Source organism: Hylaeus volcanicus, chromosome 1 (assembly GCF_026283585.1).
Source record: "Hylaeus volcanicus isolate JK05 chromosome 1, UHH_iyHylVolc1.0_haploid, whole genome shotgun sequence".
NCBI lineage: Eukaryota > Metazoa > Arthropoda > Insecta > Hymenoptera > Colletidae > Hylaeus > Hylaeus volcanicus.
The window spans coordinates 5,716,969-5,731,032 of NC_071976.1; the positions used below are offsets into that span (position 1 = coordinate 5,716,969).

A 14,064-nucleotide genomic window follows, 5' to 3' on the forward strand; every position below is an offset into this window, starting at 1 on the left:
GCTCACCGTCACAGCGCTCAGTCCAAGCTCAGTCGTTAACGAAGTCTCTGAACGGTTGACACGTTGCTACTTGTGCTTGTACCTAGATAAACTCTGTTCCTAGACGGAATAAAAATGGCTATCCATGTTGAGAACGCTGTGAGTAACGACAACTATTATTACATTTTTGGTTTCGTATTCGTGCTAACATTCCCGTACTCCGCATTCGAGATTCTTGGACTTTGATAATGACTATGCTAATTGTCTTCGAAAGTAGAGTAAATCGATGATTGAATTTCGGCCATAATACGGTTCATAGAATTACGCTTTCTGCGAAACTGGTTGACCTTGAAAGAATTAATTCCCGCCCGCAAGGACCGCGAGGAATTTTCCTTCTATTACAATGGAAAGGTTCCATTTGGAACGTATGTAATTGCGATTACGAGTCGTGCCGGCGCAAAGCGCCGCTGAACATTTACGTTGATCATCGTCGAGTGTGGCGTTCGTGTAGCGATTACGTCAACGATAAACAATTTCAATTATGCATAAACGTAGACCGGGACATTGAAATTATTTGCCGTATTCACGCATGCATTTCAACCGAGATTCTGCGAGCAGATGGTTTTTAACGAGCGCCACGTTGTAACGCATCATTTCCCGGCAGATGGGCGAAATTTTATTCGAAATTATAAACTATGAATGAAAACACCGTAGTTATTCGTTCGACGCGAAGTTGAATTTCATTTCAATATTCATACTGTACTTTTTACTGAAAAGTTAACGGATCGTAAGTTAATCTCTGACCCGATCTTTCGAGATTTTATCTAGATTTAATTATCTTTGCTACAGATTACGAAATATCTCGTCTTTTCTTCTCTGATAATTACGTACGAATGATAAATAAGCATCTTGTATTTTTAATTGCGTTCGTTATTCAGAGTTGCCAATGACGGTAAAAAACATGGTACGCGTTAATTTTAGCGAGCGTCTAATTTACTCTATCAAATTGATAGAAACAGCCTGCAATCGGCGATGATATATATGCGCATAACACCCAATAATTAAATGTCACTGTACCATGATTTATTGATTTTAAATCATATGATTGATCTTTAAAGTTCTTACTATATTAAGTGTTATGGGAAACATTTTTCTCCTTTCTCATTTTTCTTATAATGTTGAATTTTATTCTTGGAAGTTTATTATTGGAAATTTATATTATTTTTTCTATATTCAGATATAGAAAATAATATTTGTTACATTTACAGGAAGATCTAGAGAGCAAGCTCGCATCAGCTGGAGATAAGTTAATTGTAATTGACTTCTATGCTACATGGTGTGGTCCTTGCAAGATGATTGCACCTAAAATTGAGGAGTTGTCAAAGGTTAGATAATTTTTTTTATATAAAAATATCCCTATTTGGAAAATTAAGTACTTTTTTTTATTAAATCGTATTTTTTTTTTTTTTAAATAGGAAATGCCAGATGTTATGTTTTTGAAAGTAGATGTAGACGAATGTGAAGATGTTGCAGAGAAATATAAAATCACCAGTATGCCTACCTTTATATTACTTAAAAATGGCAAACAGGTATGCTTTTAAATTAACATCTATGTTAAATCAACAAGAAGAGCAGCTAAGAATTGACATTTAAAATTTATTTCAGGTGGAGAGTTTCTCTGGTGCTAACTATGAAAAACTCAAAAGCACAATTCTACAGCACAAGTGAATAATCGATTTGAATATAAATATTTTTAAGCAGAATTGTTTATTGATTGGCACTACTTGATAGAGACTTTAAAAATCAGATGATTGCTAAAGGCAATGTTGTGTTTTACTTGTACGAAAAATTGAAGAAAACAGAGAATTTTTTGATAATACATTGTCAGTTTTATTATACATATTTTGTTGCAAAATAAAATATAATCAGCTTATAAACGTTTATGCACGATATAATTATTTCCATTTTATTATGTTCTAGTAGTGTAAAAAAGATAGGATATAAAAGTTTATTATTAAAAATTGAATTTATTTACATGATTGTGTACAATTAATTCATTGTTTCCACTATAAAACAATATCATTTAATATATTTCCTATTTCTATAGTTATGCACCTACTGACAAAGTGGACTCTGGTTGTTTTTGTATTTTCACTAATAGTGAACATGCTCCAGTACCGGACTTACATGGTTGACCTAGCATTAATCGGCTAGAGGGAGATACTAAGTTATCCCGTTTTCCTGTGAAAAAAATTCATGCGTTCAAAGATCTTCTATAACTATTCGTTTTTCATAAAAAGGTGCTCCAAATTAAATTTTGTTTTTAACCGACTTCGAAAAGGAGGAGGCTACTCAATTCGACATGTATTTTTTTTCTTACCTTGCAATGTAGCATTTTTTAAGAAATTCAAGGAACTTTCAAAGCTCATTTGCTGCAAAGGAGAAGCCGAGTCTTCCATTCCTTTGCGACTAAGAGGTTGAAATCTGCCATCGAAAGTCATGTAATCCGCAATTAATAATAAATGGCGGGAATCAACTGTGATACCATACATTTTGAACACATCTCTGACTTCTCTTACAATTACTCTATTAGCAGCTTCGATACCATACGTTTGGGAAATACCATAAATGTCATTGGAATACAATTTATTTAAATCCAATAATTTGTCGTGTTTAAACATTTCCTATAATACAGAAAGATATATAGTTAATATGAACTGATCAAATATATAAAATTTACACTTACTATTATGTTTATGCCATCAGTTTTGAGAATAGTATCTCCACTATTATTTTGAAATGTAAAAGCACGTTTTATGCATGGCACCTCTGTTAAAACAACTCTATTTGCCACATTTCTAATTATCGTTGATAAATCTAATTTTATCATTTTAAGCGGTAACTGAAAAATAAAAATCATAATATGTGTATCTCAAGAAGATATAGTTAGAAATAACTTATAAAAAATAACTTTAATTTCTTATAGTACTTACCCAAAATGTTAATTTGGACCATGAATATTTATCTTCATCAAAGTCATATGCCACTCCATGAACATACATATTTGTAACATCTAATTTTCTTTTCATATTAAATGTTTCATTTGCACCATACCCTACTTTTTTATTATCTATTTCATCATCTTCTTCCTCTTGTTCTTTATTCTTGGACTGTTCATTGTCATTTTCCATAAGATTATCATCTTTGTCGATTGTATCATCTATTTCCTCTTCTTCTGGATCTTCGTACTCTTGATTTTCTTTATGACGAGAAATTGATCGCGACAACGTTGCATCTGCATCCTCTGCTATTTCATCTTCATCTGAAGATTCATGCAATTCTCCTAAGTTTGTTCGTGCTTTCACTGCAGATTCTGTCCCTTCATCTGGCTCAACTTGATCTAATAAAGCATCATCTTCATACATAGATTTCCTTTCTTCTTCAACATGTAATAAGGCACCAGTTACTTTTGCAACTTTCTTAATTTCTTTAAACATTTCCTTGAAAAATACTTCTTCTGTCGTTTTTAGTATTTCATGTGGTTGTACACAAAATTCTCCTTTGTAGGATTTGTGGGGAAGATACTTGACAGTCATAGTATATAGCAATCGTCTATTTGGCTCTTGTTCCAAATTCCGATTTATTGTAATATCATTTAAAACGTTTGATAAAGTACATTTGGTTAGCTTTAGTCTCAGCTTGTTTGAACGTTTTGTTACATTTTTTATATCTTTTCTAAATGGTATTTCCATGCTAGGTGTTTTAATGTTTTTGGATGCCATCATAAGTATTTCGCGTAACCTAGGTATACCCAATGTAACATTCATCTCTCCACGACCAGCAAAATGAAAAGTATTTAAAGTCATCTGAGTCGAAGGTTCTCCTATTGATTGTGCTGCTAATAAACCTACAGGTTCACCAGGTGGACAAACAGTTTTCATTATTTTCATGGACACAAGATCTCTTAAATCACTCTTTCTTATCGAAGAATTTTTAGATTTATTAGCTGTGTACTCATCTATTAAATTCTCTAATCGTTCTGAGAGTACACCAAAATCTATGTCTTGTCTGTATTTTGCTATTACTGGTTCAGGACACTTGGTACATTGAGCATAAATAAGTTTTCTATCTTCTTCAGTAGTTCTTATCCATTTTCTCATAAGTGAAAGTGCAGCTTTACTTCGTCCACTATTTTCATCAATTATCTTAAATTTTGAACTCTTAATGTTCTTATTCTCCGTAGAAAATCTCGTAAATGGACTAACTCTACTTTTCTGTAATGCGTGTCCATTTTTGCTTATCCATTTCTTTATTTTTTTCGATAATTTCAAGATGTTTGCTGTATTTGAATCCTGCTTCAGATTTTTAACCATCTCTTCGTTAACAATAGCATTTTTATTATCTATTAAGAAACTTATCTGTTCTTTTGTTAGAAATTTTGAGCCTGGTATATCAAGTCCATCTTCTCCATAATAAATTTGTACTAAACTACCGTCTGAGTCGCGTACCGTCGAATCATAATTAATAGCTAACCCTTCAAGGTGCTTAATAAGACAACGTTGTAAATATCCTGATCTACTGGTTTTTACAGCAGTATCAATAAGACCTTCACGACCAGCCATACAATGAAAGAAAAATTCTTGAGGTTTAATACCAGTCATGAATCGACCATCAATAAAACCACCAGATCTTGGTGTTGGATCATATGCAGGAAAACTTGGAAGACTTTTTCCACTGATCATTAAAGGAGGCCTTTTTCCTTCCAACTCAATTTGACCAAGCAAACATGATATTTGCATAGTATTTACAGTAGAACCCTTTGCACCCGATTGAACCATTAATTGTAAATTATTACCTGGAAATTTTTTTAAAAGGCCAGCTGGTAAACATGTTTTATTTATATCATTAGTGTAAACATCTAATGCACTTTTATACTTTCGATCGACTTGTGCACGAAACTTAGGATTATGCCAAAAAGATTCTTCCATTTTAGCTGTAACTACTTCCATTGGTGTATCATCGGGTAATTCTAGTATCGATCTGTGAATATCTCCTCCAATCTTTCTACAGTTGGAAATAATTTCTTTACGTTTAGTGTCTGCTTCTCTTAACAATAAGATATCTTCAATGCCAAGTGTAAATCCGTTTCTTTGCAACCCAGATTGAAACAGTTTACCAAAGGCACTTAATAATTTTGTAGAGGATGATCCACCATACAGTTCAAAGACACAATGTATAAGACCAAACGGAGTCGCACCATAATGTGTTTTATCAAGTACACCACACAGTAATTCTCCATTTCGTATAATAACTTCAGCTTCTGACATCATTGCAGGATCTGAGAATTCAGTACCGCATTTCCAACGCCGCGCTTTCTTAACTTGCCATTCTTTTACACTGATCTTTGCCTTTGATGTTAAATTTATACGAGCTCTATTTAATGGAATAATATTAATGATAATAGTGGATATGATCTGTTTGCCAGACCACAAAGGTATCGGTTTTATAATGGAAGGAGGAAGGAGTATTATATTTTCCTGCATCGTAGATAAAGCAGCATAGACTAATTGCATATAATCTTCGCGAGAAAAAAACATTCCCCTTACTGTTAAACGAACACCAGAAATCACATGATCTTGAATAAGACCACTTAATGGTGTACCATCTTTAGGCACAAGATACTGATTGGATACATTTGCTATATTGTATCCTTCACTTCTAGCTAGTTCATTTTGAGGAAAATGTGCATTCATTTCATCACCATCAAAATCTGCATTGTAAGCTTTGCAGTTAGCATAATGAAGACGTAGTGTTTTTTCTCCTTTTAAAATACGTGCTTTATGGGCCATTATACTAGGCTTGTGTAATGTCGGTTGACGATTCAGTAATAAAACATCCCCATTTTGTAAATGCCTGTGTATAATTTTAATACCCTTAAAAAACTTGTTTGCTTTATCACTTGTCGTTAAAAGACGTTTTGCAATAGCTTCCCTTTGTACAGTATCGCTAGTAGAAATACGTTGTATGCTTCCATCTTCATTCTCAACCATTACCGCGCCAGGGTGGACATCAGGACCATTCAAAACTAACTGTCTTAAGTGTACAACATTCCAAGGTGTAACAGGTACTGGATATGTTAATTTTAGAGCAAAGGTTTCAGGAATGCCAATTTCATCTATGTTCAAGTTAGGGTCAGGTGTAATAACCGAACGAGCTGCAAAATTGACTCTTTTACCCATCATATGCATTCTAATCACTCCTTCCTTTTTTTCTATAACTTGTTTTAATCCTTGGCAATTTGCAGAGTCCGCTGTTTTATTCAAATCGCGATCCATTAAGTGATCTACATTTACTTGTAAACTTTGCCAAGCATTGTGCAACTTTTCAATTGCTGTATTACCTTTTATTTGCTCAAAAACAAGCTTACCCTCTTCTGGTAATTGATTTGTATCTCCATCTTGAATTGTCTGAATAATATTTCTAAGAACAAGACAGTCTTGAATAATACTTTTGTACACTTGCGATTGCGGGTGCTCGATCATTTGGCCATTAACAAAATTAACTGGCCTAACTATTGGTGGTAGAACTGGTATTACTTCAAAGAAAAATATGTCGGTTGGAAATTCAATGTCTACTGTTCCAAAACAAGGAATAATTACTTTGAGAAAATCTTTCTCATTTTCCCAGAGTTTTCTGAGAAAATCCTTAGACTGATCTGGCATTATCATAACTGTTTCTAATTTATGAACAACTCCACGTGAATGTACCTTTTCAGGGACTGTATTAGGCACTTTAGTTGTCATAATTTTATTCTTTAATGTTGTGATTTTTGGTATAGGTTGATGACAATTTACACAAATTTTTGGTGGTACATATTGCTTGAGAATCTTTTCTACGTATGTGTGCCACTGCATATTGATATTTTTTGTATTTAATTGAATTTCATTGTATGGTATAATTGACTGATTGAATCTTAATTGATTAATAAGATTCTCTGTATAATTATCAATAATATTTTGAACAGATTGCAGATCAACTTCATAAGGACTGCTCGAATTGGAAACAACAACCATTACTTCTTGCTCCAAACCATCTACATCACTAAGAAATCCTTGCTGAAGTAATCTCAGTTTTGCACCTAACAATAGCTTTACGTAAGCTGGAATGTGCATAAGATAACAGCTTAAGCATGTTAGTTTAAGCAATGTGTACAATCCTTTATGAAACAAAGGATTCACAACTGGCATAGGTAATTCTATATGTCCAAAGTGACCTGGACATTTGTATACATTGCATCCACATGTTCCACATGGATCTGAACTTTCTATAAGGGGACCTAATGTATAAAATAAAATATATAAATTATTGGATCTAATTTGTCTCATATAATTGGAAAATTGATAAGTCATTACAGTATAATATTTGTAAGTTATAGCTAACATTATTTATAATAATTTATACTCAAACAGTTATTTATTTACCTAGTGCTGGATCATATAATCCTCCTTTCAGTGGATGTCCTAATATATTAAATGATAAAGGTGTCCTTATTTTAGTAACACTTAAATTCCTTATATCATTTGCAGTGAACATAGAAAACATTAAACATTTTGGATCTAAATGCTTTGGAGTTAAACGTGGTGCACGATATTTATTCTGTGCCATTTTTATGAACGTTTCACTTTTTTAGATATCTAAAACAAAATCGACATATCTATAATTCTGACAAACATGTTAACACCTAACAGAAAAATGTATTTTTCAATAATAACAAACAAATATTTTATTCGTACCTGTAATATACTTTTGCTAAACAAAATAAAATGTTATTTGTATAAGGTACTTAATCTATATAAGTCACATTAATGACGTCTTGCATTTTCAAAACAATGTTCCCCCGGTGAACAAGTTACAGACAATTTAGGTTATGAAGTTTCCACCACATGGTATTTCACCAATTTTGAATGATATTGACAATATAAATACTGACGCGGAAAATTGGTCGATTCTCGACTAATCGAAAATCGATAGTAACGTCGATTGTTCACGAGTGAATTATACTAATTTAGTTTTAGTACTACTGGCGCCATTAGTGGGAAAACACCCAAGTTTTTAATGAAAATAGTCCCACTGTTTCTGTAAGATGGTAAAACTGATACCTTTAATCAAATATTCTGTAATTCAAACGATTCTTTGCTTTATAACACTGTCATACATGATTTCAATATAATGTTTAAACATTTGCCTGATTCCTTATATGTACATGCAGTAATAAATACAAAAACTTAACTTAGTGACGTTATCTTACAGAAATAGCAGGAACTATTTTCATTACAAACTTAGGCATGTTTCCGCCGATGGCACCACTAATATTAAACCCATTTAACTATACTAATTTAGTATAGTGGAGTGCAGTGGCGAGAACATCATCTGGAACGTCATCGTAATAACAAATCGATCAAATCAAATGAATTTAACATTTTTAAATGTAATTTACGTGTATGAAATTGTATGTGAAATGTTGTAGAGGTTTTATTCGGTTATCATAGTAATATTGTAAATGTAATTTTTGCGGAATTATAATAAAAAAACTCATACCTTGTAGTATATAAATATCCGAAAAACGTTTACTAATACATGTTACATTCCAATGTCTATATTGGTACATTGTTATTTTATGTTCACCGGACAGTTTATTTTTGCATAAGTATAAAATATTATTGTACTTAACAGAAGTACAACTTGTAATCAGTTTTTGTAAAAATGTTGACACCACGGTTTGAAATAACACAAACCGATGCGGAAGTGGCAATAATAATTCATGCACCATATGCCAATGTTAAAGATACAGAAGTTTATGTTGATGGATCAGATTTTAGATTTTATTCCACACCATATTATTTAAGGTAAAGTGTTTATTTTAAAACACTATGAAGTTTTTCCACTACCAAGTTGTTTATTTCAGGTTAAAACTTCCTGGCGAAATTGAGGAAAATGACATGTCTTTTGGATCATATGATTGGGAAAAAGGAGATTTCTCTTTGAGATTCACAAAAGTGACAAAAGGGGAATATTTTGAAAATTTAGACATGATAACTACATTATTAGCACCACCAAAAAAGAAAAATACAATCGTTCCCAATATTGAAGTAATTGGAAATCCATCAGCTAATTCAGAAGATATTAATGACAGTTCAAATGAGCATGATTCCACAGTAGATAATGAAAACACAAATGGAGATGAGTGGTATATAGACCAAAATAATCCTACAGAAATTATTCCTCTTTTAACTGGTTCCCCGAAATATGGTTTTGCAAATAAAGTATCTGAAGCTTTAGTAGCTTTTGAGGTATATAGTTTAAACTGTAATAGTTATATATCATTTTGTTCTATGAGAATCAGTTATAATCTATATTTTTTTAAATTATAGGTGGCATGGATTCAAGAAATAATAGATCTTCCAATGCCTGATACAACACCTCAGGCTAAACGGAGAAATTTAAGAGAAAAAAGAGAACTTTCAGATTTTAATGAAGAGCATTATTTAGCAGATCTTATGCAACCAGAGTATATAAAACCATACATATCATTTACAGCAGAATGGGATACCTTGGAAAAAGAAAGTATTTCATTGAATGAATCAGAAGTTGACTTATTAAAAGAACTTCCAAATAAAGAGTACTTATTAAGCAATAAAGAAACACACAAGTTACTTTTAAGTTTAGTTGATATTTTATTTGGTAGTTGTTACAATCATAGAACAACATTGGGAGAAAGTACAGTTGAAAGCAGTTGGACTATTGCTAAATTAAGTTCTACTTTATCTTGGTTTGAGGTATGCACAGTTTCTCCAGATATGCTGACATTAATTTGAACCGTGTCATGTTACATCTTTGAAACATTTCTAGGATTTCACGGACCCAAAAGAAGTTGTAATAGCATGTTTTAGAAGGTCATTGTGTTATCCGCTATATAGAAATTGGAATCTGTCTATAAAAGTTTTTGAGGATGTGAAGAAGGTTATTAAATTGGGTAAGTAAAAAGTGAAGTAACATTTACTAAACCTATTTCTTTTATTTTATATTTTATATGTTTCCTTATTAGGTAAAAAGTATATCATTAAACGTTTTTGTGAAATACATAGTTTGTTCAATAATTCGTGCGAACCACGGTATATATTAAATCAACTGTATATAAAAGATTATTTAGTTTGGCTACAACAAATTCAGGAATCTCTGATAGAATCATTGGACTTGCTAATAACTGATGTAAGTATATAATTACTGATGAACAAGATTTAGAATAATACTAAGATACACGTGTTCTTCCCAAGATTCAACCAACTAAGGAAGAAATGGGATTTGATTTAGTAGAGTTAGAACAAGCAGCTTATTCGGTTACAGAAGATCTCATTATAGAAAATTTTGTTCATGAGATGATGGACCAACTAGATGAATTAACTATTAATAACAACGATAAAGATAAGTAAGTATAACCTAAAAAATTCGTTGTGTATTTTTCAAGCCAAAATTAATTAAGAATACTATATGTCTGTACGTTTTATAATTTTATTTTAAAGGCTAAAGACTATATACTACATTCATGATAAACATTCTTTAAAGTATGTGTAAGTATTTCAATAGAATTGTTTTGAATATTAATAACTCTGTTACTTAACAAGGCTTAATCGTTTATACCTTAATGGTTGAATGGAATATTTATATATATTGTGGACGTTTATTTAAGAAATGCTAATGTAATACACTAACTAAAAATGCACTTCTCTTTGAAGAATTATTTAAACATCAATCTGCAAATCCAACGTCAATGATGCGTAGCAATAACAATTTGCCACTATGTTTGCACACCTCGCATGGCGAAAGATGCACACTAAAAAAAAATATAGAATTTATTATTTTATATAATTTATATATTACTAATGTTTTACCCAGGTTATCGAGTAGCTCGAGTTCAAGCGACAGCAGCGACACAGACTCAGAGTCCGATTCGGAAACTTCAAGCGACAGCAGCGATACAGATTCAGAGTCCGATACAAAACGTAGTACTTCGAGTACTAGTACTACAAGCAATAGTAGTCATTTAGACTCTGATGATGCAAGTGAACCAGAGTGAATGAAATATGTATGCATTTAATGTTTACCTATTATATACAAATTTGATGTTTTTACGTGTTTATCTTAGCGAAGATTTACCGCCAACGAACATCTCCAACAGTAATATGTTTAAAACGCTTTAATTTACTTATAGTGTACAAATAAAAGTTTCTAACTGTATTTTGTATGTTCACACAAATATTCATATTTATATATACAGATGTATGAAAGTATTTATAAAATTTACAATGATACTACTCGGTTTTTACAATTAAATTTCTATAGGCCCATCGAAATAACATACAAATAAGATTCTGTTTCGTGTCTGTTTTACAATAATGTATTGTATATGGTTCTTAGAGCTATTCGTGTAAACATGTATAGTGTATACGTTATGTTTTTAATAAAATACACTCCTAAAATAAATATGACTTATTTATTTATTGACCTATGGGAGAATATAAAAGATTCATGGCACCAGTTTACTGTAATGTTCAATTATTTTATGTTGCATAACATCGTCGGAATCGGCATTATTGTTAATCCTCATGTCCGAGTCTGCATCTACAACACTCGGTTTTAATGCATCACTTTCAACATCGGAAGCATTGTCATTGTTATTCTCTGTGTTTTTAGCCTAAAAATGTTTTATAAAGATATGGATTACATTTTGTACGTATCGAATAGTTTGTAGTTGAAAGGCTCAATTTGCAAGAAAATACTTTAGGAATTATTACCGTGGTATCATCTTAGTTACGTCCGTACCGTACGAAATCTATCAAAGAACTGACTGGATGAAAAATTCAGTCTCAGAGACCAGACCAAGATTAGTCGGCCGACAAAGGGATGATTGGTTAACCCGCGTGTCATTCGTTCAATGGATGTTTATATAAACATCTGTGGTAAACATTCGTGCACAAGGCAAAGACAGGACGAGTTTTCCCAGAGCTGTTGAAGGCGTAGGCCGAAAACATGGGCATCGTCATTCAACGGAGGTCCCAAGTGCTAGCAGGGACACCAACCTTTTTATGACTCCGGCCCGATATTTTCTCGGATCGGAACCATTAGCTTGGGCCACCAGCACAGCAGACCGTCACGAGCAGTGCTAGAGATCACCTCGGTGAACAATAAAGAGCTTTTTCTAACTAATTAGCTCGTGATTTCAGTCAGCAACGAATTACGTTTCTGGTAATACACATTTGGTATGACATTTTCTTCATCCGCGGATGCGTTTCCGAGAAAATCAATTTTTCATTTTGTCCAACTCAGATTACCCTGCATTTTTGTTTGAAACCTTGTCCCAACAGTCTATCGTGCGTAGCAAAGGCAGTCTACTCTTTAGTATTGTACGGATGAACTTAAAATAATATTCATTCCATCAATTTTAAAATTATAATATTTTTGAAAGTTGAAAGTTCTTGAAGGAGACAAATGGGGCTGTATTCTCAAATTTGTTTAGATTTTTAAAACCGCGCCCAGTATAAAAATAATGCATGTGTTTTTTAAAAAAATGTAAAAAAAAATGGTAAAAACCTTTTCTTTTTAATCGAAACAATTTTTAGCGACTGAGAAGCGACTTCGACACCGGCTATTACCACTATTACCAATCGAATGTAAAAGAATGTTGAAAGTTTGTCCTTTTTTATTGAAGATATTATAGATATTTACTGGTTTTAGTATTAATGGCGCCTTCGAAGGCGCCCAAGTTTGTAGTGAAAATAGTTCCCACTGTTGCTGTAAGACGGCGCCACTAACTGAAGAGTCGATTATTATTGTAGCATTTACATATATAAAAGCAGATAAAGGCTTAAAAAGTGCATGAAAATAATATATTGTATGTTATAAAGCATAGAATTGTATTTATTGTCAATTTATGAAAAATAAAGAATCATTGATTATAAGGTATCAGTGACGCTATCATACAAAAATGGCGGGAACTATTTTTACTACAAACTTGGGCATTTTTCTATCGATGGCGTTATTAGTACTAAATCTAAGAAGGTCCGACAAGGATAAACATGATAGTTACATTTGTAAGGAGTAACAATTTATTATTACAAAAACTTTAACAAAACAGGAATATTTAGAAGGCAATATAAAATATATCTCTCTTTCACTCTAGATCCTAATCGCATAGAAGCCAGCATGGTAAGAACGAGAGCCTCTCTTTGCCTCGTCGACTTGCAATAAACAATTGTAATTGTAAAAACAATTTCTTATCTCCCTCAATGTAATATGTAGTTTCAATGGCCCGCGTATAAAGGTCGTCGTACTAAATTTCATCAATCTCTGACGAACCGCTCTTAAAATATAAAATAAAACAAAAGTGAACATTAATACATACTTACGTACAGGTACGCGTCTAAGTGTATAGAATTTTGTATGAAATTTTTCAACTAGATCGATAATTCTTCTCTGTTTCATTCAACAGCTGGAAACGTAAAAAAAAAAAAAATTGTATCGTCGTTTTCCGACGTTCTTTCTCCGACGTCCATAATGAAACAAAATTCACCGCTCGAGAGACGTTGCGTTATAAAATAATACCAACAGAAATACGGCGAGTGTCGAATGAGGCGCAAATATCGCGAACCGCGAATCATTAACGACGACGACGACGTCGTCGACCGCGAGAATATAGAGTATAGGCGCGATGGAAGAAAAGAGCCCGCAGACGCCTCCGGTTAACTAACTTCCAAAGAATAGGACTCTATTCCGCGGGGAACTGACTCGTGCGCACGACGACGAATGAAATAACTTCACGATTTCACTCTGTATAGGATCTCTCAAAACGACGGGATAGACTGTGTTGTGGGCTGATGAATAATGTTCGGCACTACAGCTTCTCAGTAACAAAAACTTTAATAATATACACTACGGTGCATAACTATAGCATCGCTACAATTTTCGTGCGTTTTGTAGATTTAATTAATAATTTCTCATTTTTAATAGCATCGTGTGAAAGAGGCTAAA

General features: G+C 32.7%; 3 protein-coding genes across 4 annotated transcripts; 2 read left to right on the top strand and 1 right to left on the bottom strand.

Annotated features, from left to right (window-relative positions):
- LOC128882337 (thioredoxin-2) lies at window positions 1-1,920 on the top strand. The gene is made up of 4 exons (XM_054133923.1): window positions 1-138; window positions 1,248-1,364; window positions 1,455-1,568; window positions 1,645-1,920. The coding sequence occupies exons 1-4, from the start codon at window positions 115-117 to the stop codon at window positions 1,705-1,707; spliced, it is 318 nt and encodes a 105-aa protein (XP_053989898.1). The 5' UTR covers window positions 1-114; the 3' UTR covers window positions 1,708-1,920.
- LOC128882255 (DNA-directed RNA polymerase I subunit RPA1) lies at window positions 1,753-8,072 on the bottom strand. The gene is made up of 6 exons (XM_054133843.1): window positions 7,773-8,072; window positions 7,461-7,673; window positions 2,973-7,315; window positions 2,726-2,881; window positions 2,360-2,663; window positions 1,753-2,220 (listed from the first exon to the last, which is right to left on the bottom strand). Exons 2-6 carry the CDS (start codon window positions 7,642-7,644, stop codon window positions 2,087-2,089), a joined length of 5,121 nt encoding a protein of 1,706 aa, XP_053989818.1. The 5' UTR covers window positions 7,645-7,673; window positions 7,773-8,072; the 3' UTR covers window positions 1,753-2,086.
- Window positions 8,073-8,368: 296 nt separating this feature from the next.
- LOC128882292 (protein SHQ1 homolog) lies at window positions 8,369-11,274 on the top strand. 2 transcript variants are annotated; one of them, XM_054133875.1, is made up of 8 exons: window positions 8,369-8,885; window positions 8,945-9,329; window positions 9,411-9,815; window positions 9,889-10,012; window positions 10,085-10,248; window positions 10,314-10,465; window positions 10,560-10,607; window positions 10,933-11,274. In XM_054133875.1, the coding sequence occupies exons 1-8, from the start codon at window positions 8,743-8,745 to the stop codon at window positions 11,111-11,113; spliced, it is 1,602 nt and encodes a 533-aa protein (XP_053989850.1). In that variant the 5' UTR covers window positions 8,369-8,742; the 3' UTR covers window positions 11,114-11,274. The 2 variants fall into 2 exon arrangements, with proteins under 2 accessions (XP_053989850.1, XP_053989855.1); XM_054133880.1 differs by lacking the exon at window positions 10,560-10,607.
- Window positions 11,275-14,064: the final 2,790 nt, after the last annotated feature.

Bases quoted from the DNA above. Each gene is read 5' to 3' on its own strand.
- LOC128882337 (XM_054133923.1), top strand. From the start codon at position 115: ATGGCTATCCATGTTGAGAACGCT. The intron at 1,365-1,454 runs GTTAGATAATTT...TTTTTTAAATAG, and splicing joins AAATTGAGGAGTTGTCAAAG to GAAATGCCAGATGTTATGTT. The intron at 1,569-1,644 runs GTATGCTTTTAA...AATTTATTTCAG, and splicing joins TACTTAAAAATGGCAAACAG to GTGGAGAGTTTCTCTGGTGC.
- LOC128882292 (XM_054133875.1), top strand. From the start codon at position 8,743: ATGTTGACACCACGGTTTGAAATAACACAAACCGATGCGGAAGTGGCA. The intron at 8,886-8,944 runs GTAAAGTGTTTA...TGTTTATTTCAG, and splicing joins TCCACACCATATTATTTAAG to GTTAAAACTTCCTGGCGAAA. The intron at 9,816-9,888 runs GTATGCACAGTT...AAACATTTCTAG, and splicing joins CTACTTTATCTTGGTTTGAG to GATTTCACGGACCCAAAAGA.
- LOC128882255 (XM_054133843.1), bottom strand. From the start codon at position 7,644: ATGGCACAGAATAAATATCGTGCACCACGTTTAACTCCAAAGCATTTA. The intron at 7,316-7,460 runs GTAAATAAATAA...TTTATACATTAG, and splicing joins ATTATATGATCCAGCACTAG to GTCCCCTTATAGAAAGTTCA. The intron at 2,664-2,725 runs GTAAGTGTAAAT...TCTGTATTATAG, and splicing joins CTGATGGCATAAACATAATA to GAAATGTTTAAACACGACAA.